This window comes from Perca flavescens, chromosome 5 (genome assembly GCF_004354835.1).
Source record: "Perca flavescens isolate YP-PL-M2 chromosome 5, PFLA_1.0, whole genome shotgun sequence".
NCBI classification, from domain to species: domain Eukaryota; kingdom Metazoa; phylum Chordata; class Actinopteri; order Perciformes; family Percidae; genus Perca; species Perca flavescens.
Genome location: NC_041335.1, coordinates 31,892,733 through 31,919,168, shown reverse-complemented (window position 1 = coordinate 31,919,168; position 26,436 = coordinate 31,892,733). Strand labels below are relative to the sequence as shown.

General features: G+C 39.7%; 2 protein-coding genes across 5 annotated transcripts in view; one reads left to right on the top strand and one right to left on the bottom strand.

Moving 5' to 3' along the window:
* Nucleotides 1-9,523, top strand: part of bmp2k (BMP2 inducible kinase) — a 63,150-nt gene extending 53,627 nt beyond the window's left edge. For 3 of the 4 annotated variants that reach the window (XM_028578645.1, XM_028578644.1, XM_028578646.1), the window contains exon 16: nucleotides 5,382-9,523. In XM_028578645.1, the coding sequence (XP_028434446.1) occupies nucleotides 5,382-6,817 (1,436 nt within the window). In that variant the 3' untranslated portion in view covers nucleotides 6,818-9,523. Of the gene's footprint in view, nucleotides 1-422; nucleotides 670-5,381 lie in introns of those variants that run through there. The other variant, XM_028578647.1, reaches the window with a different exon arrangement.
* Nucleotides 9,524-9,566: 43 nt separating this feature from the next.
* paqr3a (progestin and adipoQ receptor family member IIIa) lies at nucleotides 9,567-20,984 on the bottom strand. Its single transcript, XM_028578648.1, has 8 exons — nucleotides 20,745-20,984; nucleotides 19,720-19,951; nucleotides 18,428-18,590; nucleotides 17,613-17,768; nucleotides 14,544-14,741; nucleotides 13,467-13,557; nucleotides 12,499-12,682; nucleotides 9,567-12,071 (listed from the first exon to the last, which is right to left on the bottom strand). Exons 1-7 carry the CDS (start codon nucleotides 20,803-20,805, stop codon nucleotides 12,540-12,542), a joined length of 1,044 nt encoding a protein of 347 aa, XP_028434449.1. The 5' UTR covers nucleotides 20,806-20,984; the 3' UTR covers nucleotides 9,567-12,071; nucleotides 12,499-12,539.
* Nucleotides 20,985-26,436: the final 5,452 nt, after the last annotated feature.

Sequence of the window (26,436 nt, the reverse complement as noted above, 5' to 3'; positions counted from 1 at the left end):
AGTTTGTATGACCCTAGTTAAGTTGCTGATGGTGTGACTGCACATTTTAATTCATCTCATTTTATTACAATTATTAAGCATCACCGTCTTTTAAAAAATAAATAAAAAATAAATAAAAAAGTCTATAGTGGAAGATGCTTCCATTTCTAGATACAAAGTGCCTTTGTGTGGCATTTTCATTTACCTGGCAGACAATGCTAACCAAGCTCTTTTTCCCTCACGGAGTATAAAATGATTGCATATATTTATTTTTGGTCTCAGATTACATTTAGCTGAAAAACTAAATGTTTAGTGGTACTGAGCAGCAATTTTTGTTTTCCTCAATTTTACAAAGTTTGGATCAAAGGAAACACTTTAAAACCAGCTGGCAGGTAAATGGAAACGTATCCGGCACTGACGAGTGTAATTCTCGACCCTTTCAGGTAACCAGCCAACAGACGGAGTCTTTTAGTGCATTCCCTTTACCTCGGAACTTGGAAGCCGAAGCTGGGAACGACGCCACGCCCGAGTTGAATGCGTTCCATTTACAAGCCTCATTTTCATTGTTTACATTAGGTCTAATCCGGTTAGCCATTGTTGGCATTACCAGTAACGCATTACGCTGTTTTTTTTGTGTGCATACAAACAGCGTAATAACATTGGCCACAGATAGAAGTTGGATAGCACTGTGTGTACGACTGATTTAGTGAGACACAAATAACCCAGAAGTGCTTATAACAGTATGTTACTACAGCTTTCACAACTGTTTATACACTGAGCAACCATGTTGGATTTTTAGCTCCGGGTACTCGGTGGTTGCCTGAGTTCCGAGCTCGGAAATCCGAGGTCAGAGGGCGTGTTTCCGACTTTGACCTCGGAAAATCCGACTTCAGAGTACAAATGGAATGCACTATTATCAGAAAGTATGCTGGCTGGTAAAGTACCTGATGTTAGAGCATAATTCCCACATAAAGTAGATCTGCTTCATAGGACTTTCATGAGCACCTGACACAACTTTGTACTCTAAACCGTGTTATTTAAAAACAAAAAAAATAATTGTTGAACACAACTGACTTATTCAGTGGTGTAAATGTAAATTGGAATGCTAAAAAGGAATGCTTGAGTTGTGATATCCGTCAAAATGGTGAATTTATTTTTATTTTGAATCCATACAATCCTAAAGGGCTGTATGTTTGTTAACCCTCGCTGTGCTGCTGTTATTCCGCCTTTAAAACAGCAAGTGAGAAGGTGACCCATCTAAGTCATCCATGCAGACATGAATCATACACATTTTTGTACAAATATGTTAACTGGTATAATTCACGTGTTTAGCTGAAGGTAAGTTTGCGGAACAGTTAATGTTCCACTTCATGTTTCCGCTCATATCACTGCCTGCTGTAATTGGGCTTTTTGTGGAAAAATTCTCAGTTCAGTTTTATTTGCTTGGTTTCCTTTTCATTTTTCATTCAGTAAAACAGCCATACTCAGAAACATCTTGTTCATGTGTATTGGTGGATGGATCTATAGTGTGGACAGGCGAACCATCAAAGCCAAAATGAAAAGTAAAAGATGACCAGAGACATTAACTGCACTTTAATATTCTTTTTTTTTTTTCTTCAAAGTGCGAGGTAGGAGAGGAATATGTTTTTGTATATTGTTTACATTTGCAAGTTTTCTGTGCTTTTTATCTTCTGTCTTGGCATATGTTTTTTTTTTTTTCCCCTTTCTTAGCATTCTTTGTCAGTTTTACACCCTGCTAGAAGCCCCACAACAGATCACTAAAACTTTGGGAACTTTTCTATTTAAATTCCTCCTCATTAGAAGCCACAACTCTTTAGTTGTACTCGATATCAGCAGCTCATGGTACCTCTCCTGCAGAAAGAATAAAAAAAAAACTATAGATCAATAAGTTGTCTTATACATCTCTTGTTTTTGCAACAGACTATGTAAAAGGTCCTGTATCATACTGTGAGTGTGAATGTATTTCTTTATATAATGTTACTGATAAATAAAAAAAATCCTTCAAAATCAATATTCACCTTGGTTCTTTTTTTTTAAGTATTGGAAAGTTTAGTCTCTCCACCACTACACCATGTGCAAGATGTTCCTGTTAACATGGCTGTCTTTGTTTGAGCTCTCTCTCGTCCAATCAAACGCAAACTAAATATACACCGAGGCAGGTGATGGTGATGGTTTGTCCTGCACAAACAGGTGTGTGAAACCTTAAAGTGCTCATATTATGCTTTTTTGGCTTTTTCCCTTTCCTTTTATTGTTGTATATCTCTTTTTGTGCATGTTATAGGTTTACAAAGTGAAAAAGGCCAAAGTCCACCCCAAAGGTACTTACCATCTCCAACAGAAAACACTGTTCACAAACTGCTCCAAACAGCTCTATTGTAGTCCAGCCTTTTTCTTCCGTGACAAATGTGCGTCACTTTGTAACTTACGTTATAATGCTCGCCTAGCTGCTAGGAATGCCACACCCTCATACTCTGCTTCTGACTGGCTAGTAGTCCTTACCGAGCTACTGCGCACGTGCGGCCCCAACAAAGATGGAACAGAAGTAAGATGCCTCACTCTGTAGCTAAAACAGAAAGCTCAACACAGGGTGAAAAGAGGAGCTGCAGCAATATGCAGTACAACAAAAATATGGTGTTTTCTGAAAATTAAACCATGTAAACCTATTCTGATATAACCTCTAAATACAATTATAAACCTGAAAATTAGCATAATATGAGCACTTTAAAACGTAAGCAGTTCACTGTTTGAGATGCTTGGCATGCTTGGTTGCAGGTTTCTTTGTATTTGCCTGTAATTGTACACTTCAATGTCTCCTTCTGTCTACAGTGTTATTTCACTTGTGCTGTTGCAAAATTTGCAATACACGATCAGTTAAAGATGGCTCATTCAAGTAGAAACATCAGATTGTCTTCCTAAGATGGCAAAGAACTCTGTAGCTATTAGTAAGACAGCATTTTATGTTCCCCAACTGATTTTGGCTAAGATTTCCTCAATTATGTATGCAAAGTACAACTTTATTTATACTGCAAAGAATTACTCTTTGGGCTTAGAAATATTTCCACATAGGTTTGAAGCAAATTAAAATATTTTCAGTTCTCATGTTGAAATTGAATTTCCATTAGAATAATAAGGTTAAAGGAATACTTCACCCTCAAAATGATCATTTGTATTACTCCCCCTGTGTTACCTTGAATTTTTGAAGAGACATTTGTTCAGTACATGTGGCTCCCTATTACTACAATTCATCATATATTTTATGATTTTTTTTTTTTTTTTGATTCTTAGTTCACCGTGGAGGCATGTGACAAAAACATTTTCTTCATGAATTTAAGGCAACAATCGGGGAATAATTGATGTAGAAATTATAATTTTGAGGGTGAAATATATCTATCCAGAGCTGTTATTTGATTAAGTGTACAGAGCAGCTCGCTATACAATAACATCCATGCAGTAAACAAGTTGGCTTAGAAATGGATCCTCCGATTTAGTTAATTGTCTGATACACTGTGGAGTGTAATTGAAATGTCTCTTTCCTTTTGTAGAAGTATAAATCCTCTGCAGTGACGTGACAAAAATTCAATTTGTAAAAATCTAGAACTATCTCAAATCATTTTACATATACAGTATGACAGAGTACAATTTCACCTTCCATTCATTCCTCTCAAAAACACAAATCCTCTGTGTTGAAGTAAAAACAAATTCACCTACATTTTTAAAAGTGACGGTTTTCCCCAGTGGCTTTTTGGAATAAAATTATTATTATATAATTATAGTTATTAGATCCTTTCCTTAGTCCCAGATCAGTTCTCTAAAACTGAAGCAGCTTTTGCATTCAGTGTGGATGTGTTGAGGAAATGTGCTATAGTATACATTAAGTATGTGTTTTAATTGTTTAATGTAGGTGAATTCCAGCCACAGTGGCATGTAATTAAGGACACAAATGAACAATGATTTACCGTTGAATCTAAGTGAAATAAGACCAACAACTTCAGGTATTCAATGAGTTTAACAACAATGCGATGATGTAAAAGAGAAGAAAAAGATCCAAGCTGATCCAAGAGAGGTTTATTATTTTACTTTCTGCTGATCAGTGTCCTCATTTCTTCATCTCCCAGTATTTTGAGAAGTTATGTAATCCGAGTCACTCGGCCTTGTAAATGTTCGCCTCTCTGCACCTTCATCAAATCAATCTAGGATCAGTGGGAGTTGTTGCGTGAGAGAAGAGACTTCTCTAAGCTCCTGCTGTCAGACATCTCTAACAGATTTTATCTTCCGTCAGACAAGGGAACAATCTCATGCATGTTTTCACCACTTATTGGTGCCTTTAAAAGATCAGACGCGGCGTGTAATCCTTCAGCTTTCCACTCAAAGGAACATCGACAAAACAAATCTGTGTGTCAGTCTGACATCTTCTCTGGTGATTAAAGATGTTTCTATTGTGAGATTGTCTCACTCCGAGAGGTGATTACAGGCTATAATCTGGGAGCAGTCGGGTGGAGCGGACCGATGCAGAGCACCTCCTGCTTCCTGCGTTAATGTTTTATTACTTTTAACTTTTATCGCTGCCTTGTTTCATTTATCAACAACACAGTTTTTGGCTAATCTGTCCTCACGTCCTGCCAGTTTGGACGGTTGAAGACGTGAAGAGGTTTCCATTCTCGTGTTCACAGCAGGGGGTCCTTTCTCTGCTTTCTAATATAGAGCTTCCACTAATGGGGAACAATAAATTGGCTCTTTGTGTATGGCACAATTTATTTTCAATATAATTGGAGACTATCCACTCGCTAATTAGGCTAATTTCTAAATTATCATTATGAAATCTCCTTGGAAATAATTATACACAAGGCACAAGTTTTTCCAGCAAATGCCAAATATGCGTACAGATTTATAGAAATGCAGAAGTAAGGAGTAGTAATTGCAAAACAAAGATTTATATTTATTTATTTTTTTATCTCTGAAGGAAGTGACTGACAGCTTGAATCTTTTCACAAAGAGATTTAAATTTGAAAGCAACTGTGAATCTTGGGCGTCTCATTTCTTCTGCCTCTAAGCTCTTCTTATTGCAGGATCAGAGTAGAGAAGTCAGAGCAGCTTTTAGACCATATTGAGTTTTAGGATTTCTCCTCCGCTGCTCCTTCTGCTTCAATATTGGACAAACTGTTGGAATTTGTATTTGTGGACTTCCAAACCTAAACCAATTCTTGTTTCAGTAATGCCACATATTGCATACATAGGAAATGAAAACTTGTACTTCTGGCACCAAGATTCTCCTTCTGTCAGTCATTTTGTCAATTTATGAGGTTAAAACTTGAAATGCACATAGAATATTAAAAATACAGAAAGCCCGGTTTAACTCTTGCATTTGGGTCTTGCTTCTGCAGGCCCCAATGAGATGAAGGCTGAGCCGACCAATGAGGAAGTCAGCGTTGCTGCCCTCGTCCCAGCCACTGCAGAGGATCTGCAGCCGGCGGTGGCCAAGGAGCACAAATTGGGCAAAAAGAGCAACTGCAGACCAGGTGAAGATTCTGACAGCGACTTCGAGTCTGACCCACCTTCGCCAAAAAGCAGCGAGGACGAAGAGCCGGAGGAAGAAGAAGGCCTGAACAGCGAGCACAGTGAAGACACGGAGCCAGAGAATTTAGGACAGAGGCCTCTGCTGATGGACTCTGACGAAGAGGGAGAGGAGGATGAAGACAAGCACAGCTCTGACTCGGACTACGACCCCAGCAGGGTCAAGAACCGCTCAAAGAAAGCTCTGGCCACGAAAGCAGCTCCGGCCGCCACCAGGAGGAGCCCTCCGAAGGATTCGGCCGAGACTCTGATCACCCCTCCCGAGTCTCCCAGCGGAGCGAGAGCTGCTCCGGCTGTGGGATCGGTCGATGTTTTTGGTGCTGTTCCCTTCCTCGGAGGAACCTCGCCCGTCGGGCCTTCAGAAAGCTCGGACATCTTTGCCAAAGCGCCTTTCAGGCAAGTCAGCCATGAGCAGCACGCTACGGGCGAGTTTGATGTTTTTACCAAAGCGCCATTCAACCGGAACCTCTCCAAGTCGGGCAAGAGTGGCAGTGACGTTCCCATGGGCCAAACGCCGCCCATTTCCCCTGACGGCATTGACATTTTTGGCTTCTCTCCCTTTCAGCCGGGCCCCACCGCGCCGCCTCCCACCACTTCTAGAAGTGCAGAGGACATCTTCCAGCCGTTTGTTGAGGAGTCGGCCAGCCCTCAGCAGCAGAGGCTGAAACAGCGCAGCCTCCAGAAGCTGTCGTCACGCCAGAGAAAAACCAAGCAGGAGGCCACAGCAGGCGGCAGCAATGGCAAACGCCACCACAGTACGCCGACTGGAGGCCGCAAGACCAACAAGCCAACTTACCGCACGCCTGAGCGAGTCCGCAGACACAAGAAGGTTGGCCGGAGAGACTCGCAGAGCAGCAACGAGTTCCTTAGCACCTCTGACTCAAAAGAGAACATCAGCGTTGATATAACCATGGCCGAAGGGAAAGACAAAGGCGCCTCTCTGCCGGTAGACGAGGCCCTTTTAGACCCGTTTGGAGCCAAACCTTTCCATCCTCTCGATGGCAGCCGGCACGGCCAGTATCAAGGACTCGCCGACGGCAAGAGCGAGCTGGGCACAGCCAATGGCAAGTCCTGGACCGGCCCCCTTCACGGCGCTCTAGGAACCAGCAGCATGGATGATTTTGGGGCGGTGCCCTTCACAGAAACGGTCAGCCACAGGGGACCTCAGCAGCAACAGCCGCCAACGCCATCACAGCCGGTGGACCTCGACCCGTTTGGAGCTGCACCTTTTCCCACAAAGCAGTGACTTCTTTTTCTTGTGTCTTCCCACTCTGCCAGTTGCTGATTAATAACCCCTGAGCTTTTTTTCATCTTCAACCAATCAATGAGCTAACAATGTGCTAACACTTCTTTTTATTTCTTTTTTTTTTTTTTTTTTTTTAGAAGATTTTAATACATCTCTCTGTTTGAATACCTAAAACCTAAATCCTGTGGAGTGTGAGTGATGTTTCCACATATCTTTTAGCTGTACCCGTTTGCTGAGAAGCCTTTTATGCTGCATCTTAACGCTTGTAAAGACATTTGAACCGGAACGGAAAACTCACTCAGATCGTACTGTGATTATAAGCTTAACGTTTGACCGCTTGACTCGCTGCAAAAAGCTCTTTATGGCTTGCCTTCTGATCTACCAATATGTTTTTTAGCACCACAAAGCCTTACCTGAGCTGGGCTCTGCCTTGCTGCACAGTACCTCGGAAACCACGACGCAGTCGGCCCAGTTGGCCTTGCGTGTCTGTGGAATCGTTCGGGAGTTGACCTTAACCACTTTGTTTTATCCTTATTAGATCTTTCTCTACTTCTTTCTCTATACATCAGTTCACAGTAGTCTTTACGCAACCAAATGTGGCGGTCATATGTGTTGCATTACACTTTGAATACTAGAAGGGATCGAATTTATTGTACTTCCTTTAAAAGTTGTTAATTGGGTATGGTTTAATTTTAGGCTCCGAACTGTTATCTTTTTTTTCCTAACCGTAAACGTCTAGGTAAGTAATATTAATTTTCTATTTTATTAAGTTTTTTTTAACTCAACACATTCTGTTTTAGAAATAAGAAAATAAACACATAGCCAAATTGGATCACCAGATTTTGACCACATCAAAAACTCACGAGCTGTACTGCCATTTTCTCAGCAACGTAAAGCCGTGTTTCCACCAAGCAGTCCGGTTCAGTTCGTTACACATTACAACGGTTATTTTTGCGTTTCCATTATCAAATGTTGGGGATGGTACCAATAGAATTGCTCCATACTGCCCCATTTTTATTGTTGCCCCTTTGTCGAAGAAATCAAGCACAATGATCCCATACTAAAAGGTGAAGCTAGTAAAACTGCAGTCCACTGATTGGTGTATCATGGGTAAAGAGGGAATACAGCCATGGAGCAGTGAGGAAATGTAAAAACTATAAACAACACACTACATCCACGGTTGATGCGTCTGTAACCATCTGGTAACAACAGTGCCTACATATAAGAGTACCGTCTGCGGTGGAAATGCAAAACAGATCTAATTGTTAGGTACATGTCCGTACGAGTTTAAATATACCGAAAGTGTTTGATGGAAACACGGCTCAAGCGCTCCTAACATTTTCAGAATAATTTATGCTGAGGAATAAATGGGAATCGTACGATTAGTTAAAGGAAAAGGTTGGCCTTATTGTATATACTTTGTTTTTCTTAACAAATCCCAGGAAAAGACCAAAACTAACACTTTGACTTCCTGTCTGTGGCGCCCCAAGCGCATTGGTTCCCATTTTAAAGGAATAGTTCAATGTTTTGTGAAATAGTTATTCACTTTCTTGCTGAGTGATGGTTTAGAAGATCATACTGTAAAGCTACAGTCAAGAGACTGGTAGCTTAGCTTAGCATAAAGACTGGAAACGGGGAAAATGGCTAGTCTGGCTGTATCCAACTGTACCAAAATCTGCCCACCAGCACATGTAAAGCTTAGTAATCAGTGTAAAATGTGTGTTGTTTTTACAGGGGGTTATGTAAGAGACTATTTCTTGGCCTGGAGTAGCAACCTCCTCGGGTCCCCCTGGTTTCCTGGAAACCTCATGGTCAGGTTAAGACTCGGCCAAGAAAGGTGCTGGTGGATTTTGTTACCTTTGACGGAGCCAGGCCAGCTGATTTCCCCCGTGCTTCCAGTCTTTATGCTAAGCTAAGCTGCTGCTGGCTCAGGCTTCACAATGAAAGGGACAGATGTGAGAGTGGTATCAATCATCCCATCAAACTCTCAACAAGGAAGCATATACATTTTTTCCCCCCCAAACATGTCAAATCTATTCCTTTAAAAAAAAAATGCTACAAATATATAATTTGATTAACAAATAAAGGATCAGTCGTTTCTAAAACAGCTGGGCACTGTAGTTTTTAATCAAATGTTTTCCAAACAGGACTAAATAGTGCATTGGTTGGGGACTATTTTCAGCAGCGGATTAATCCACATTTGTGGCGCTAGTGAGTATTTGGGGCAGCAGGACTGTGTATGCGGGACAGAGTCAAAATAAAGTAGAAAGGGGAATAAGATATCAGATGTTAGTAGGATCAGTTTACTACTTTTGGTCTTTTCCTGTTATTTGTTGACAATAACAACGATAAAGAATATCACCAGTTATTCTTTAACGCGGAATGTGAATTGGCGTATTCATAAAGTGAAACAAAATTCAACACCCACTGAGAAATCTGTGATGTGTAATCAGGTCATTTGTATTCATGAATGCACTTTTTCGGCATTGAATTTTCCCATGAACTAGTTCTCTGTGTGCTCTACGTCGACGGCTTTAAGCACTGCATTTACCTCCACGACCATTTGTTTAAATTAAACCTGCAGGTTGCCGAGTTTTCACCAATGGAACTGTTTGATACAACTTTTTTCTTCACAAGGTTAAATCTGATATTGTATTTATCATGCTATACTGCTGTTTGATGCAATAAAAAAAAGAGTCATCTCAGTGCTTGAGGTGGATGATGTAAAGTGGAATTTAAAACTAACACGTTTTAAACAGTACGTGGTTCATTTTATTTAGAGTCAAGTTCAGCAGTTTGATTGCTCAGGTATGAAAAGACAAGATACAAAATTTCCTCTGCCACAAAACGAGTCTTAGACACACAGCCGATGTCTCTTAGAGCTTATCAAAGAAAACATGTTTACAGACAGTACAGAGCAGGTTCACAATGAATAATTCAAATACAGAACAACAAAAGCAATCTGAAATCTTAACACTAGACAACATTTTGTCTCAGCCTAAAACTTAAACACTGAATATTACACACAAAAGACTTTCATTCCAAAATGAGACCGCTACCATTTAACTGGATATTGTAATTATACAATGACAAGCAGAAATGCATGAACATTAAGAGTCAAAAGTAAAAAACTAACATTTGAAATTCGACTTCTATCCACCATGGTTGTGTTGCATTTTGGAATGAAGCAATTCAATAACAAACCAGTTGACCTTTAACATTGCACATCACCCTAAGTGAGCTGGAGGAAGAGTACTGTGTCTGAACAACAGTTCACTTCAGGCAGAAAAAGCAGTTAAAAAAAACAGTTGTTACTACAGTACTAAACTAGAGAGAAAAAGTAAAGTCATCTGAATGTACAGTGTGGAGAAAAGTAGTCATTGCAATATGAACTACAATGCACGTGGATACAGATTTTAAAAATTTTAAATCAGTGCTTTAATCTTTAAAAACAACTGTGTCCCAACTTCAAACTAATTCTTACTTGAAAGTAATTACAATAACACGGCAGAATACATAGAATACATCACTTTTAAATGGAAAGGATTTTCTCACTGCTGTAAAGAAAATTGTGAATGGTGCTACATCTCCAGACCGCTCAAAAAAAGTGAAATTGGCCGAAGCCTTGTATCATTTTCAGTTAGTATACACAATACACATGTAGAGACACAGTGTAGTGTTTCAGCTGCCTATATGTATCAGTGTTTAGCCACTGATACATATAGGCAGCTGAAACTTTTTGTCAGTTGCCTATACAGTATGTATGTTACGTAGACTAAACGATACAGTATCTTTTAGTGTTCAAGAAATAAATGTAGTTTGTAATGCACTGTCAACATGTGTAGTCATAAGTATCAGTTTAGAATTGGGACACAGTTTAAAAAAGGTCTAAAAGTCTTACTAGCAGCACCTAGAGGCCGTGCTGACCACTCACCATTTTAATAAGCCTCAACTTTCACCGTTTAGTGCTGTAAAATAATAAAATGAAGATATGAGAGCGAGGAACTATTTAATATCGTAGGGGATTCAGCGCAGTTTTTAAATAAACTGGATTTAAACACTACATTCCAGTAGTGAACACTGAGGCTGTTCCCCTCTAAACATCCTGTGCAGATGTGATATAAATGCCAAGATGAACTGAGGCGTTGCAGCCCCAATACATGAAAAGAAAAACATTACATTCTGGAGGAGCAGGTACTTGTACAGCTCATGATTCTGTGTAGTATCTGTATTTAGAATAAGTACATTTCGACACCCTGGGATTAAAACAATCTGTTGTCTCTCAGCAGTGAGACACATCAATACTGTGCACACTAATGGACAAAATTAACAATCAAAATGTGATGTAAACTGATGAGCATATTGAGCTTTGCTCCACAGCGGTCTTTGGTTTTCCTATCTAAACGTGAATTAATTACTGGTTAGTTTTTGCTTGTTCTCGTTAGGAAATACCTAACAGTTTCACCACAAACAACTTGTACAACTAGAAAATGAATCTATTATAAATTATTTGGGTCGAGCTCCACAGCTCTTAACACTGTAAAAACATATTTCCACACGTACTTTGAACATCTGTGCAGAGGGTTGACATTAAAACATTTAAGTTTCCCTTTTAAGGTCATTTTACTTGATCACTTAATGAAGGAAGCCTACAGGCAGAACAAGCATCGTCATGAAGTGGAACTATATTGAAAATAGATTTTTTTTTTTTTGGGGGGCCTCTCAGATTGAGAACCACTGTTTATAAACCTTTAAAAAAATGAGTGAATTAGTTGAGATATTGGGCCTTCAGAGCAAACCTTTACATAACCAGACTTACATGATGTTTCACTAACAGGCACTTAGAGAAAACATGATCTCGTATAAAAAAACGAAATGCTACTGATTTGAGTCTTGTTTTTTTGCTGCTGCATCGGTTATTGGTATGTAAATTGGGATGCAGTGAAAATTCTGGAGATTTTATAGTTTGAGTTGAGTTTCTGGTGAGAAGATGGTAAAGAATGGGATCGTTTCAACCAGAGGTCCCATTTTAGCTTAAAAACAAACTCAACATGCGTCACCTCTCATCCCGGGGGTCACAGGCCTGATTCCCGTTTGCAGCCCCTCTACTGGTTTCCTCCACAGGTCAGGTGGACTGAAGACAAGTGCCGATGTGTCCATCTGTGGGGACACCGAGATGGACTGAAGGCTTGTCCATGGTGTCTCCTCGCCTTGTACCTGCGCATGCTGGAATACAGTGCAGCCACTCACCACCCTAAAGAGTGAAAACAATGAAGGAATTAAAAGGATGAAATCATAATAAGTAAATAATATTTCAAAATAAATTCAAAAAGTCATAGTATAGTAGGTCATAAAAATGTATAAAAAGTCATAGCATGTCATAAAAAGTCATGGTATAGTATGTCAACAATTTATAAAAAGTCATAGTATAGCATGTCATTAAAAGTCATAATATAGTATGTCAGTACAGTAAAGTCATAAAAAGTATTATACAGCAAACTTTGACATACATCTTTGGAAAAAGCTATGTATTAAAAACAAGTGACAAAATTGAATACCTCAAGTAGAGGCTATATTTGTTGCTAAATGGATTTATCATCTTTTAATACTTTTTAAGACCACATGAACATATATATATAAAAAATATCTTTTTATAGCTATAAAGTAATAGTGCTGCTTACAGTTTGACAGAGTCAGGGATCCCAGCGTTGAGAGCAGCGTCCTAGGCGTGGTGGGATGCGTCGAGGCACGGCTGGCTGTGTCTGTACGACATGATGAAGCACGCCGACTGGTGCCACCAGTAAAACATCAGCACCAGCAGCAGGTGCCAAACCTGGTGACTGGAGCCCAGGTAGTTCAGCTGACCTGCAGCAGCATCACACAGGTGGAAAAGAGCAGGAAATAAAACCAGTGTCCTGACAATTTGACTCTGGCTACATATTGCCGACACGGAGTACGGTCTATACTGAATGTAAAGATTTTTAAACATTTGTCTTTTATAAAAAGGGTTACTTTTACAGACTTAAATCTAATAACGAGTTAAAGACTTGAGCTTAAGTAGGATTTGATCGTCAGTCTACATCACTAAGGGCCACGCTGGAAAATAAGAATCCCATCAAGGGCCAGACATGTTTAGTTTATTGATGTGCTTTTATTTAATTGAAAAAAGTCAAATATCTTTGACTGTATGACTGCATGTGTCATATAGTCTTCTCACTTACAGTGACAGTGACTTACAGACATAAAGTCCTAAAGAAGTCAGGAAAAAGTTCCTCAGCCATCATAGAAAAAAAGCGCCCAAAAACGTCAGAAAAAGTGGCAAAAACGTCAGAAAAAGTGGCAAAAACTATGTGGGCCAATATGTATTGTGAACCTAAATAGATATGCGGGCTGGATCATAATCTGCGAGGGGCCAGATTTGGTCCGCGGGCCTTGAGTTTGACACGCGGTCTACACCTTGCAGCTTTTTTTTTTTTTTTTTATTAACATTTCACTTGTTAGAAGTTAATATTGATCATTCCTGATCATCTATGGAGCTCGACATTGTTCCAGACAGTTACAATTTGTCATTTATGCTTTTAAATCATTTATTATTACAATTTGTGAGGTGAAGAACAAAGTGACAGAAAAAATCAAAAAGTAGTCTCACCCGGGAAGTAGCGTTCAGGAACTTTTGAAACGTAGAAAATGAGAGCTAATGCAGCGATGAAATACATCCCCAGGACTCGAGGAACAAAAGCCTGAAAGGAAGAAATGTTTATATAAGCTATGGGTGGACCAACAGCTACAAGATCCATTAGAGAAGCATGGTTCAGCACCCTGCTGTCAGAGTCAAAATATTAGCAAGAGCTGTCTTTTCAAGTGCGAGTGCTAATGAAATTGGGAAGAAAACTTGACAAGAATAACTCCATAAAATTCCACAATTGCATAATTATTATAGTCAAAGAATTTTAAGGGTGTTATTACTTTTCACAGCTGTCAATAAAGAAAGTTCAGCATACATCAATGCATCTCCAGAATCTTCAACCTCCACAAAGAAACTAGGGTAACACTTTAATTACTTGAAGGTATCTACATAAGAGTGACATGACACTGACATGACACTGTCATGACACAGTCATGACACATGAACCCTAACTCTTACTTGTCATGACAAAAAAAACCGAATGACACTTACCAAAAGAAGCGTTACAAAACATCATAAATGACTTGTCATCGTTTATGACTTGTTTATAATGTTTATGACACGTTCATGACAGTGTCATGTTAGGATATGGAGAAAATCAAATATCACGATATTTTTGACCAAATACCTCGATATAGATACCGCAACAATATTGTAGTGTTGACTATTGGTGCTGTCCCAAAATATTTACACAATGAGATTTGTGATAAATAATCATCAGTAATGGGGATATAATGAGTAAGTGGGTAAAGGCAAATAATAGAACAGTTACATTAACAGTCTGGTAAGTTCAGAAAATGACATCACTTTACTGTAATGCAGCCTTTAAAACCAGGAAAAGACAACAGTTATGCCATATTACGATATCCAAAATCTAAGTATCGATATATTGCCCAGCTCTAACCGAAACTAGTCCTTCATATTTCTTTATAACAAATGATTTCAGCTCGAAAATATGTTGTTCACTCAACTCAACATCAAATTTCACCTCTCAAAATAAACGGACTATGGTTACGGTGACAAGACTGAGCGCGCGCTCACCTGGACGAGCTCTGAAGAGAAGCCGCCAGTGATGCAGACCCAGTGGACGGTGGGGATGAGGCCGTATCCGGCCACCACGCAGAAGATGAGCGAGCGCAGCTGCTTCCACTGCTTGCTGAGGTACTGAGGGTGGATCTGAGCGAAGAAGGCCGCCAGGATCATGGCCAGGACCGTCACCAGGTACACCTGCCGCCAGTACTAAGGGAAGGGACAGGAAGGTCGAAGGTCAAATCACACCACGTACACGGCGACGCACACTCCCTTCCAGGTCACAGTACACACATGGATGCTTCTCACTAGGACATTCTCACATTTCCCCTGAAGAGAGTACATTTTAAGGCTTTTCCATTTCATTTACATGTGTTACATTGTGTCAAAATAAAACCTTTTAGACATACAAGAAAAGGAAAGTAAGAGCTTTCAAAAAGAAAAGAAAAAAAGATAGTAAAGCAGAATGTAAGTCAAATGAAAATGTGTATCTGTGTTGAGTACAACATGCTGTAATAGATGTTTTGCACACTGGACTGCGTTCTGCTGTTCTGCATTTAAGTAATAATCTTGATGATTTTCATTTGAATAAATGTCAGTTAAGTCACCATCAATGAACGAGGTAACACAATGGTGATTGAGCCCACTGTTGAAAGCCCTTGTATTTGCAGTACTGGGTGGCCACATTGTTTGGCTCTCTGGGAAGCAAGATCCAAAAACACACCTGCTATTTTGTTTGTCGCCAAAGAGAACGAAACGGAGATCTTTGAGATTGTAACTTTAACTTGTGAGTGAACATGCAGCACATAGAAACCCATTCTTACACATTTGCAATACATTTTATGATTTGTATTCAAGATACATTTTTTTTAAGCTTCGGGGAGGATCTTTGACTTTTCAAGGTACTCATTTGATTATTTTTTGTACTTCTTTCCTCGGCATTATATCTTGAGTTCAAATTTTTTTTTTATAATTAGGGACAGTGGAAGGAGAGACAGAAAGCAATCATTTGACAGAGCAAAAATGTATCCAGCAAAAAATGCCATATTCTGTGACTGTTGGTCGGAGAAAAAATAAATAAAAATAAAAATTCACCTTGTGCTCAAAGAACTGTTTTCTGATCGATTGACTGAAAATAAGACCAAGAATGAAAACAATTGTTTGTTAATGCCATAAACTGTTTTCTGTGATCCAAATCACTTGGTAATTACCCCTCTTTTTTGTTTTTAAATGAACACTTTAGATGTCTAATCTCTACGTGTTGGTCTATTTTATTTGCAAAGGCATATGATAACAAACTTCCTCGATAAAACAGTGAAAATTAATGTACGTAGGTGCTTAAAACAAAGGTCTCTTTTTAAATCATACTTAAACCTACAGAGAGTCTTCACTGTTACTTAAACTTCTATAAGTAACTGTGCACAGTCTGGACAGCCTCGTCTTAGTCCCTTCTGTCCATTTGTATGGATGTAGGCCTCCGTCCAGTCACACGTCCTCATGTGACGAGTCCTGCTGAATTTCACAGTGAATAAATTTGCACCAGAAACAAGGCCCATCTCGGGTCCAGCCAAATTTCTTAAGCTCTTCTCTAAACAGACACCACGTTCTCTTCTCCAAATCTACATTTCTAAACCACTCTGACGAGACAAGAGTTTGACTGGCTAAATATAAAAATCAGGTTTTTCTGTAGGGACTTGGCGTGCCACAGGAGTGGAGCCACCCAGAAGCAGAGCCCCATTCTTGGCAAGGACAGGGGGGGCCCTACGCTGAGACAGCTCCCAGACTTGCGAACGTCATATGGTGGGGAACAGGAGTGACGGACCGCTTCATGAACGCAGCCATCTGGTTTGGGCTGGAGCAGATTTCAGCTGCGTTCTGGGGGCAAAATAACCCGGCGCTTCCAATATGCGGGGGAAAGCGAACAGTAAAGAGCACCGCCAAATACTTCAGGAGTAAAAAAAAAATAAAAAAATAAATAAAAATAATAGCATGGTTGTGGGCGGCTGTCATCAGAGGCTGTTTTCCAAACGACGAGCGCAGCAGAGGTGTCGTGTTGCTTATTCACCAAGAACAATGAGTCAATCGGCAAAGCCAGACTGTGGGCTTCACTTCAGCTTTATTCAATTACGCCATCTCAGGCCGAGGACGTTGAGCTAAAAATGTCCAGGGAGGACGGTGGTTAGACGTTTTAGTGATGATCCGTGCAAGGACGCTCACACATAAACATATTTACATCATCTATGATGTGCATGAAGCTGCAATGAGTGCAAGAGTAAATAAGCCTCAATTCTTCTCAAATCTCAATAGTCAAAATGTGTCTGTACTGCAGGATCAAGTATCAAAAATCTGGTCAGACCCATAATCTTGTTTACCAGTTCTCTAATCAGATAGTCCCTAATCTAAAACATAAATTTGTCGTTAAAAGTTTATTCTTGACTCAGGAAATAAGACTAAAAGTGTCAGTTTGGTCTCCAGAATCAACGCCCACATCTCCGATTTAGTTTCGGATGAGGGATCAAGAACGTCAATGCCATCTTCCTGCATTGCTTGCTAGCTACTTAACTACATCCGTGTAAAATAGCAACAGAAAAACAAGCATGGATGATACGGATGCAGCAGTACAGGTTGTTGCAAGTCAATTTATGAAATAAAAAAAACTCTCTGTGAAGATTTCGATTGCCCTGAAAAACGTTGACTGAACTGCTTCAACAACAGCTACCACAGCTTCCGGCAGGACAGATGACTCGACCCCGACCACTACCAAGAGTAGCCAGTACAGGGTAAATATATGGAAACAAGATATGAAAACAGTAGAGCAGTTTGTCTGCTCTGCCTGTCATCTGCTGCATGATCTAGACTCCACAAGGAGAATAAGCCATTTACAATTAAACTGAGCCGGAGCGTCATTGAGTCACAGAGGATTGGAGAGCAGCTTTAACATTTAGCTTCTTGTTTCCTTAAAGGATTTTAAAATGAAGCTCTGGACGCAGCTCCAGAGGGAGAAAGTGGGACAGAGACAAATCAGAGAGAACAAATCAAGATAAACCAGAGAAGTGACTTGCAGGCTGCAGGTGAACTTACATTATTGCAGTAGAAGGTGTAAAAGACTCCAGGGACATAGCAGCCCAGAATGCCAATGGAAACCCCCGCGTAGTCCAGCGCCATCCAGCGGCGGCTGGTCTTCTCTGAGCGGTGGCAACAGAAAAGGTGATAACCCACCGAACACAGCATACACAGCTGACGATGGTGAGACAACAAGGGGAGAGTCAGGCATTACTGCAGCAAAGGATGTGACATGCATGTGAGATAACAAATAGGAAAATATTATGATTTAACAAGACAAGTCCTAATTATTTCATCTCAAAATTGTGCCATTTTGCAATACTGACATATATAGTATTTTTTATTTTTTTTTTTAAATTGGACTTGAAAACTCTGGTTGTGAAGCCTGTTCAAGCCAAGTGCTGGACTGATTATTTTTCATTTGATGAGAAGAACTGCTAATATTTTGGATAAGCTCTGATGTATTTCTATAACCATTGAGATTAAGGTAACACCATGCAATTGTCACATATTCAGTTTCCAGGATATTTGGAATTGGAAATCACCACACTGCTCAACATAAGGAGAAACCTGGTTGTAACATAACAAGCCCAGCCTAGGTCAACTTGGCTGAATGTAAAAATTACAGAAACTCACATGAAATCTCTGCCTTTATCATTACAAGTGTTAATGGTAAAAAGCAATGAAAGTTTTCTTTTTTTCTTTAATCGATTAAAAATCGTAAATCGGTTGTGGGTGAGGTCTTTAATATGGTGTTTTAATGGCAACAAAGATGACAGTTGTGTTCTACCAACTGTCATTTCTAAAGTGAACTGGAAAATATAGTCCTGTACCTGAAAGCAGAAGAGTCCGATGCAGTAGATGACGTAGTCCTCTTTAGAGGCGCCGATGGCCGGCAGCACTGAGACCATGTTGTAAACCCCGACAAAGAAGAAGAGCAGGAAGCCCAACAGATGGCTCCAGATATTTACCGTCTCATTGGACAGAATGAAGAGGCTGCACAGAGGATAGAGTCATTCAGATAAAAAAAATTGTTATTCTCCTCACAAAATCATCTTTTACTACAGACTGAGATCAGTCATCTCAACTGTACAGCTCACAGTATTTAAATTCAGCATACAGTGGTGCTCATAAGTTTATGAACCCATGCTAAAGTTGACTAAAAAGAGGAATAAATTAATCTTAAATTAGAAAAGAATTAGGAAAAAATTCAACCTTTAAAAAAGGACACCAATTTTCTTTGTGAATGAATAATGTATCGTAAATAAATAAATGTTCATCCTTACAATACAGGGGGCATACGTATACACCCCCCTATGTTAAATTCCCATAGAGGCAGGCAGATTTTTATTTTTAAAGGCCAGTTATTTCATGGATCCAGGATACTATGCATCCTGATAAAGTTCCCTTGGCCTTTGGAATTAAAATAGCCCCCCATTATCACATGCCCTTCACCATACCTAGAGACTGGTATGGGGTACTTTCCATAAAATCATCTTTCAATGCAAATCAAACCAGCTATTAGACTAACTGAAATAAAACCATGCCAATCTCTAATATCTATCTATCTATCTATCTATCTATCTATCTATCTATCTATCTATCTATCTATCTATCTATCTATAGTGCAGAGTTAACTCTAGATGTTGGCTCAGGGATCTTTTAGAAGTGCTTCATTGCATTTTTTTAGTTAAATCTGAATTTTAGGCAGGCAAAACAGTGTTTATATAATCATACATTTTAACAACAGAGGAGGTGGATGATTTCTTTACAACTGCAAGAAAACAAAGTATTTTTTTTCTCCATGGCCACTGTGGCTGGTGGGTTCCTCTATTGTTTTAGTTGCTTTTCTTTATACATATTTTGTAAAATTAGGTTGATACCCACATATATCATACATATAGGGTTTCCCATTTGCCTATTTAATAACAATATTTAAAGTAATAGTTCGGCTTTTTAAAGTGGGGTTGTATGAGGTACTTCAGTCCTCCAGTCAGTCAGCCCTTTCCTCCAGTTTCCACAAAAGTTTCCCCTCTCCCTTTGACTTCCCTGAGCAGCAGTCAAGAGAAAACACAACTTCTCCTTTGAGGATTACTCAATTAAGCATTGCAACATTACTTCTTACCTTTTGATGCACAATCTGGAAGGCAGGTAGGCTCTGTATCCATCTGTGATGTAGGGGTTCTCCCTCAGAAACACTGGGATCTGTTCGTAGGTGTACAGTCTGATACCTCGGGGCACCAGCACAGGCCAGTACTGATAACCTCCCAGCTCAATGTAGTGTGAAGTCTGGGGGCTCTTTTGGGGTTTCTGAGGCATGGCTGGGCTGGAGGAGTCTGCTTTACTCTGACCTGAAACTGAGAACAAAAAATCAGATCAGATCCAATGGAGGCTGCATCCTACATGAAAAGTCAATTAAATGCCGTTACGTGTTTGGCTGTGGCTTGCTTGTAAGTTTACCTGACATACCAGTCAGGTGGAAGAGTTGTTTTTACTGTCCAGTTGAGCAATAATACAAGTGACACACTTATATTTAAGTGGCGAACATAGCAAAAGCTATCATCAGGGCAAAGCCGATTCTCTCCATATTATCTGTATGAAGAACCTAGATGAGGTAATATTAGCTAGGTAACACAAATTGGCTGGTTTAAAAGGTGGATTGTAATGGAGAACAACTAATACCAAACTCCGTTCAGTACCATCGCATTTGTTGTACGTGCTAAGCGCAAGGCTCCAAACATTAATCCAATTACCGTCCGAAACAAGCACTTTTTAATTAAGTTTAGATTTCTAGAAACGATTTAATTCCCAGTCTTTCCCTACCAAAATACAGTTGACACATTAACGTTAGAATAGATGCCATTGTATCCCTGATTATAAGAGTTGTGATTTGGTTGATATAACATGCCTGCTTTGTAAATTATTACAAGCCGACTATACCCCCCAAAAAAACTGATCTAGAAACCATTTTAAGTTAAGCCTTTGGTGGTAAATAATACTGTCGTTAACCAAGTCAATCTTAAAATAATAAGACTTTTCTAAGCAGTTTGGCAGCTAGTGGTAATTACAGCTTGAGTCTGTCTGAACAGGCTACTATGGCTAGCTAACATGCCGCTTTGTTTAGAGCCAAGAAATTAACAACAAACTCACCTTTCAATTTTGTGTATGTACAATTTGTTGCATTGTGTGGCTTATAGTACGTACTACGCATTTGCTTAAATATATTAACATTAATTTAATATACAACGCAGCGTATCAAGTTTCGGCTACAACATCTTCCAAATCACCAGAGACGTCATCAGCAACGGACCCCTCCGCTGTCCCAAAAGACTGCCTGAATAAAAAGAACAGACCCAGACATAGGTGGCTCATGAGCTGGCTAGAGCATGCACCGTTTTTACCTTAACTTTTTTACAGTCTATAGTTTTTACTTATGTCAACTAAGCAAACTCCGTTGATCAAGACCGTGAGATGCTGTTGAAAGTCCTGGAAAAAGCAAGCGCGTGGACTCTAAGTAAATATATTTTCTTATCGAACTATAGTTTCCAAGGAAATTTCCAAAGCATATCATTATAGTGAGTGCAGCAATGTAAACGTAATTAAACAAAACAGTTCCCTACAGTGGTTGGTGGTCTCTAATAGCCAGCAGGGTGCAAAATGTAGCCTACTTTTTTTAACTTTTTTTCCACCAGTTAAATGTTGAATGTTTACCAGCAGCCATTGTTTGTTTGTTCTGGCTGGTGAACCAAATCTACCAGCCACTTGCATATTTTACCAGCATTTGGCTGGTGGATGTTGCTAATGTTGTACCCTGATAGCCAGTTAATAATAATTTATTATCATTTAGCCTACATATCAGGACATAAGAAGCCCTCCAAGTGTAGCCTATCTGGCTGTTTTATTATTTCAATTTACTTTTTTGTCCACTAATGCTTGATGTCATGTTCCTAACTTGCTGTAACCTTTGTGGTAAAGTGCTTCACAAGCACACTGCATTATTCAAAAACAAAACAAAAATTAATAATAAATAGTAGCATTATTACTAACTTAGGCTACTTGTCACAAGCAGCAACTCTGTCTGTGAAAACAGCTACATACCCCCTGAAGTTTTGCCCTGTAGGCTTCTTGCAAGGTCTCATGATTTATAAAATATTTAACCGAAAAGTATGCTGGGATACGCAGGTGTGGCTCATATGGCTAAGAACATAATCCTCCTGTTCAAAATGAGCCATGTTTTTCGTTACAGATGCAGCAGTGAAGTAATTTCACCTTTTTCTGTAAACTTCAGACTCCACTTCCTGACAGGCTGGTGTAGCTTGCACAATTACAATAATTCACCATGTTGACAAATGGTAAAATGCTATGTAAAACTACAAAAAAAAAGACTAACACACCAAGTCCCGACCGGACAAACCCATTACCACATACTACTGCACATTCTGCCGAGGCAGTGCAGGGACAAGACTCTCTAATGTTACATAATATAACGCAATGTTGATTAAAAAAAAGCGCTTTAGAGAGCATTGCTCAAAACAGATTTTTTACTATTATGTCTGCATCATCTGCATTAACTTTTCAAATGGTAATTTTCATTAAAGCTTACTTATAAATTTAGTAGAAAATTCCACCTGCACGTTGCTCTAAAAATGTGTAAATGTATGTTTAAATGTCTTTAAACGTAGGCCCGCATAGTGCAGCTCTCAGTCTCCTGGCTGTCGTCCCGCTGCGCTGTGCGACTGTGTTACATCCTCCTGTCGCTAACTGTCATCCACTATCCTCATCAGAGCAAGCGTTTTCCACAGACCTCTCAGGTGTGAGAGATGTTGGGAGGATTCCCTCAGGAGGGAAGTCACACTCAGTTCTCCCTCTGCTGTTTACACCCCTCTTTAATTGCCTCATTTTCAACTGGAAGTGTGTTCTCTATTATCACTTCTAATACACCTCTCAGCACATCCACTCTGGCAAAGTGTCAGCTGCCAAGTTAAGATAGTAACTCATGCATGCAAGGGCAAAACGACAAGAATCTCCTGCTGCTGCAGTCGCTGCTCAGTTATTAATTGATTTTGTAGGCTTACAGTTGGCAATGTTTGATACAAATGAGACAACACATAGAGGAAAATGTACAATATGTATTGTCCTTTTGCTTTCTTTTCCCCACATTAATAATCAAGTTATAAAAAACATACCCAAGTTATTTTTGCCCTTGGCAATACAAAAACAAAAGTAAAAAAAGTTTCTAGGTGTTTTAAAGCCTGGTGTTTGTGTTTCTTGTGCTGCCATGTTTTTCAGTTAATATAACAAGGAAGCAGCAATAATCTTAATATCCTCTAACTGGACAGCGATTTTCAAAACCCCCACCATGACACACAAAAAGAATGTCAAGTTAAAAGGATAATTGCAGTGTATATTACAATTTATTTGAATAAGATCTGAGTTATGAAACATGAGCAGACAATCAGACAGTTTTGCTGCCAGAACCAAAAATGAGTCCACCCAAAATGTTACTAATAATTCCTCACTGCACAGATAAAATGTGTGCACACAATTATGTGCTGGATGTTTGGCCAGGGCATTGTCTATAAACTGTGATGGATGAAAAAAAAAGTAAAATATAACTGACTTTATGCTAAGCTGATAGCCACCTAGCTCCGGCAACAATCTTAACACACATTAAGTACTGATCTTCTCATCTAACTCTTGGCAAGAAAGAGAATCCGTATATTTACCAAAATGTTGATGTTTTCCAATAAAGAGAAAGTTAGTTTTCTTCTATTAAATTCAATGCAGTCTAAGTTCTCCTGGTTATAGCTTTGACTATAAGGACTACATATGTGCAAACACCTCCTCTTTCTTATTAGTTTTAGAAAAGTAAAAAAGGGTTAATAGGAGAGTTTCTAGGTGTTTCCTTCAGGTTATCGCATAGGGATGGGAATCACCAGAGACCTCACTATACTTATGTCACAATAACATATTATTGCGATTTTAAACATATTGCAATATTCTGCGATATATTGCAATTTATTACTTTTCTTTCCAAATTCAGTTTTTTCCCCAATTTCAAATTATGTCCCCAAAAGGAAACTTTGTCAACATCTGTAAAAAGATACATTTCTCTGTTTGTTCATCTCACTTCAATTTTATTGCTACAAAATGGTGTTATAATTATAGATCGATACTTGGCGTCTGTATATCGATACAGTATTGCCACGGAAAATATTGTGATATGCTGTATCTGTATATACTGTTTTTTTTACCCCACCCCTATTGTTGCAGTGAATTACAGCCATCAAACCAGACCCTGGTACATTCATGATAGAGGACTAGAGTTGGGCAATATATCAATATTATATCGATATCGTGATATGAGACTAGATATCGATTTTGGATATCTTAATATGGCATAACTGTTGTCTTTTACTGGTTTTAAAGGCTGCATTATAGTAAAGTTAGGTCATTTTCTGAACTTACCAGACTGGTAACTGTTCTATTATTTGCCTTTACCCACTTAGTCATTATATCCACATTACTGATCAAAAATCTCATTTTGTAAATATTTTGTGAAAGCACCAATAGTCAACACTACAATATCATCTTTGTATCGATATCGAGGTATTTGGTCAAAAATATCGTGATATTTGATTTTCTCCATATTGCCCAGCCCTATAGAGAACACACCTCTCATATGCACTGTGGACTCTAACGGAGGTTTTTCATAAGGGTGACTCCTCGTCTCCCTCCCCACCACCTTCTTCCTGACTCCTCACTGATTCACTGTGACAATCTGTCGTTGGCCCTTTTTTGTCTTTGATTTCTCTCCTCCATTTTTCTGTCAGACTTGACGTAGAGAAATGTGCCTCAATGTAATTGTGCGCTTAGACGGCGTGTAATGGAACATGAAATTAAAGTGCTCCTGCTTATACTCTAAATGTTTCTTCAAAAAAGCAGGAGGTGATTTGTGTATCGGCCATTTTATCAGTGTCAAAATATCCCATTTGTGCTGATTATTGCAGAGATGCTGTAAGTGTTCCATGTTATGGCCGACCTGGGATATTTTCCTTCTTAAAGCACTAACTGTGGGTGCGTCCTACAATGAAATGTGCAATAAAACGGCACTGCATTACATCTTAATCGAGGGTGCCTACACTGTCTTGGCAAATGAAAGTCTCTCCTTTCCAAACAAGGGGCTGTTAAAGTGGTTTAAATAGAGACAGACAGGCCCCCGGGCCACCGATGTCCTTTGGGATTGTCAGGGTCATCAATGAAACACAAGGCTACACTGGTGCGCTCCTCTCTGACTGTTGCACCCCATTTAATGGCACATTACGTTATGGTGAATACATTGGATGTTATACTTCTTCTCACTGATGTTAAAACGCTTGCTAAATTGGCTATATGATACTGCACAGAGGAGAAATTAACACTGCATGACATGTTTTCCACTGCATCCATGTTTCCGTTTCCCTAGGTGCCTCTATGCTCTCTATAGAGCTTTGTGCACCTCAGCTTCCACCATTTCCTCTCCCACCTGCCCCAACACGGAAAACAACTTTTGATAAAACCTCAACTTTAGGGGCTAGAATCTTTATTTTACTCTCAAACCCTAAACACAAAGCCCACAGGCATCACAGGCTTCAACACGGGGCCCGCCAAATGTTAGCCCGCCTGCCGTGCCAAGACTAGACAGGCCTTTTGCAAAACTAACACGGCCTCGCGGCGGCTTGTGCTCGTCAGCGGCCGGCTGGTCTCATTGGCTTTATTTATAGTCTGCGCCACAAGACATCTGCTGGAGACGAGACTCTGTCCTCTGTGTCCACACAGCACCACACAGAGGGAGCTTGTCAACGTTTTTTCGAAGGCAAAGTGTTTGCGGGGACTCCGGTCAGAGGAGGGGAGAGACGGCTGCAGCCTCCTCTAATAGGACGGGTGTCCCCTCCGATTGCTTTCTCCGCAGCTCTGATTAACGACACCGGAAGACAGAGGGAGGCTTCACAGTTTGTCGTGTCTTGTGTGTTAGCCGATGTTTACTTGATCTGAGAGCTGTTGTTTGTTTGGTGTCTTCAGTCTGGTCGTTGCTCGCCACTATTTTGGGACCCTGACACTTGGATGTAGCTCGGCAGTCGTCTGATGCGGCCTCGCCTTTTCCTCCCCCCTTCTGTGACACACAGAGTTTCTCCTCCTCTCCCATCCTCTTCTATTCACATCGAGGACGTCTGGATGTCTCTGGCTGACCGTGCTTTAGGCCTTGACACAAAGTGTGGGGGACAGCTCTTTGCTCTTCCTACACAGCGGGGGGTGAAGTCAGACTGCCACAGTGTGAAAATACTCTATTCACATGTTCCTGAAAAGAACCAACCTGAGAAACCCGCCATTACAAAAAGATCTTTATGAGGAAACAATACCAAAAACCATATCAAATCAGGTTTTTCTCTATACAGATTGTGAACACTAATATATATATAATATTTTGCAGCCTAGACTAGGTTAAAATTGAAATTAATTAATTATTAAATAATAATTAATTTAGCTGAAAATAAAAAATATTTTTTAGATTTTTATATTACACATGTCAGCAATACAGTGACTATATTTTTACATGTCAGGACCTGTTTTATATTGAAATATAGTAATTGTATGATGTTGAAACAAAGGTTTTATGTGAGCCCAGTTTTAACCTTGATGTCAAGACTTCACCAAATCAAAAAAACATGCTTCTAATTTGGAGGAATTTCATTGGTATTCTGATCACAATAGAGCATTGTTGGGCTCCCTGAGGAACCCCTTCATTAAGTTCTTACAGGGCTATGACGGCTCATCCATGAAACAAGTGTTTCAAGTGTGTCCG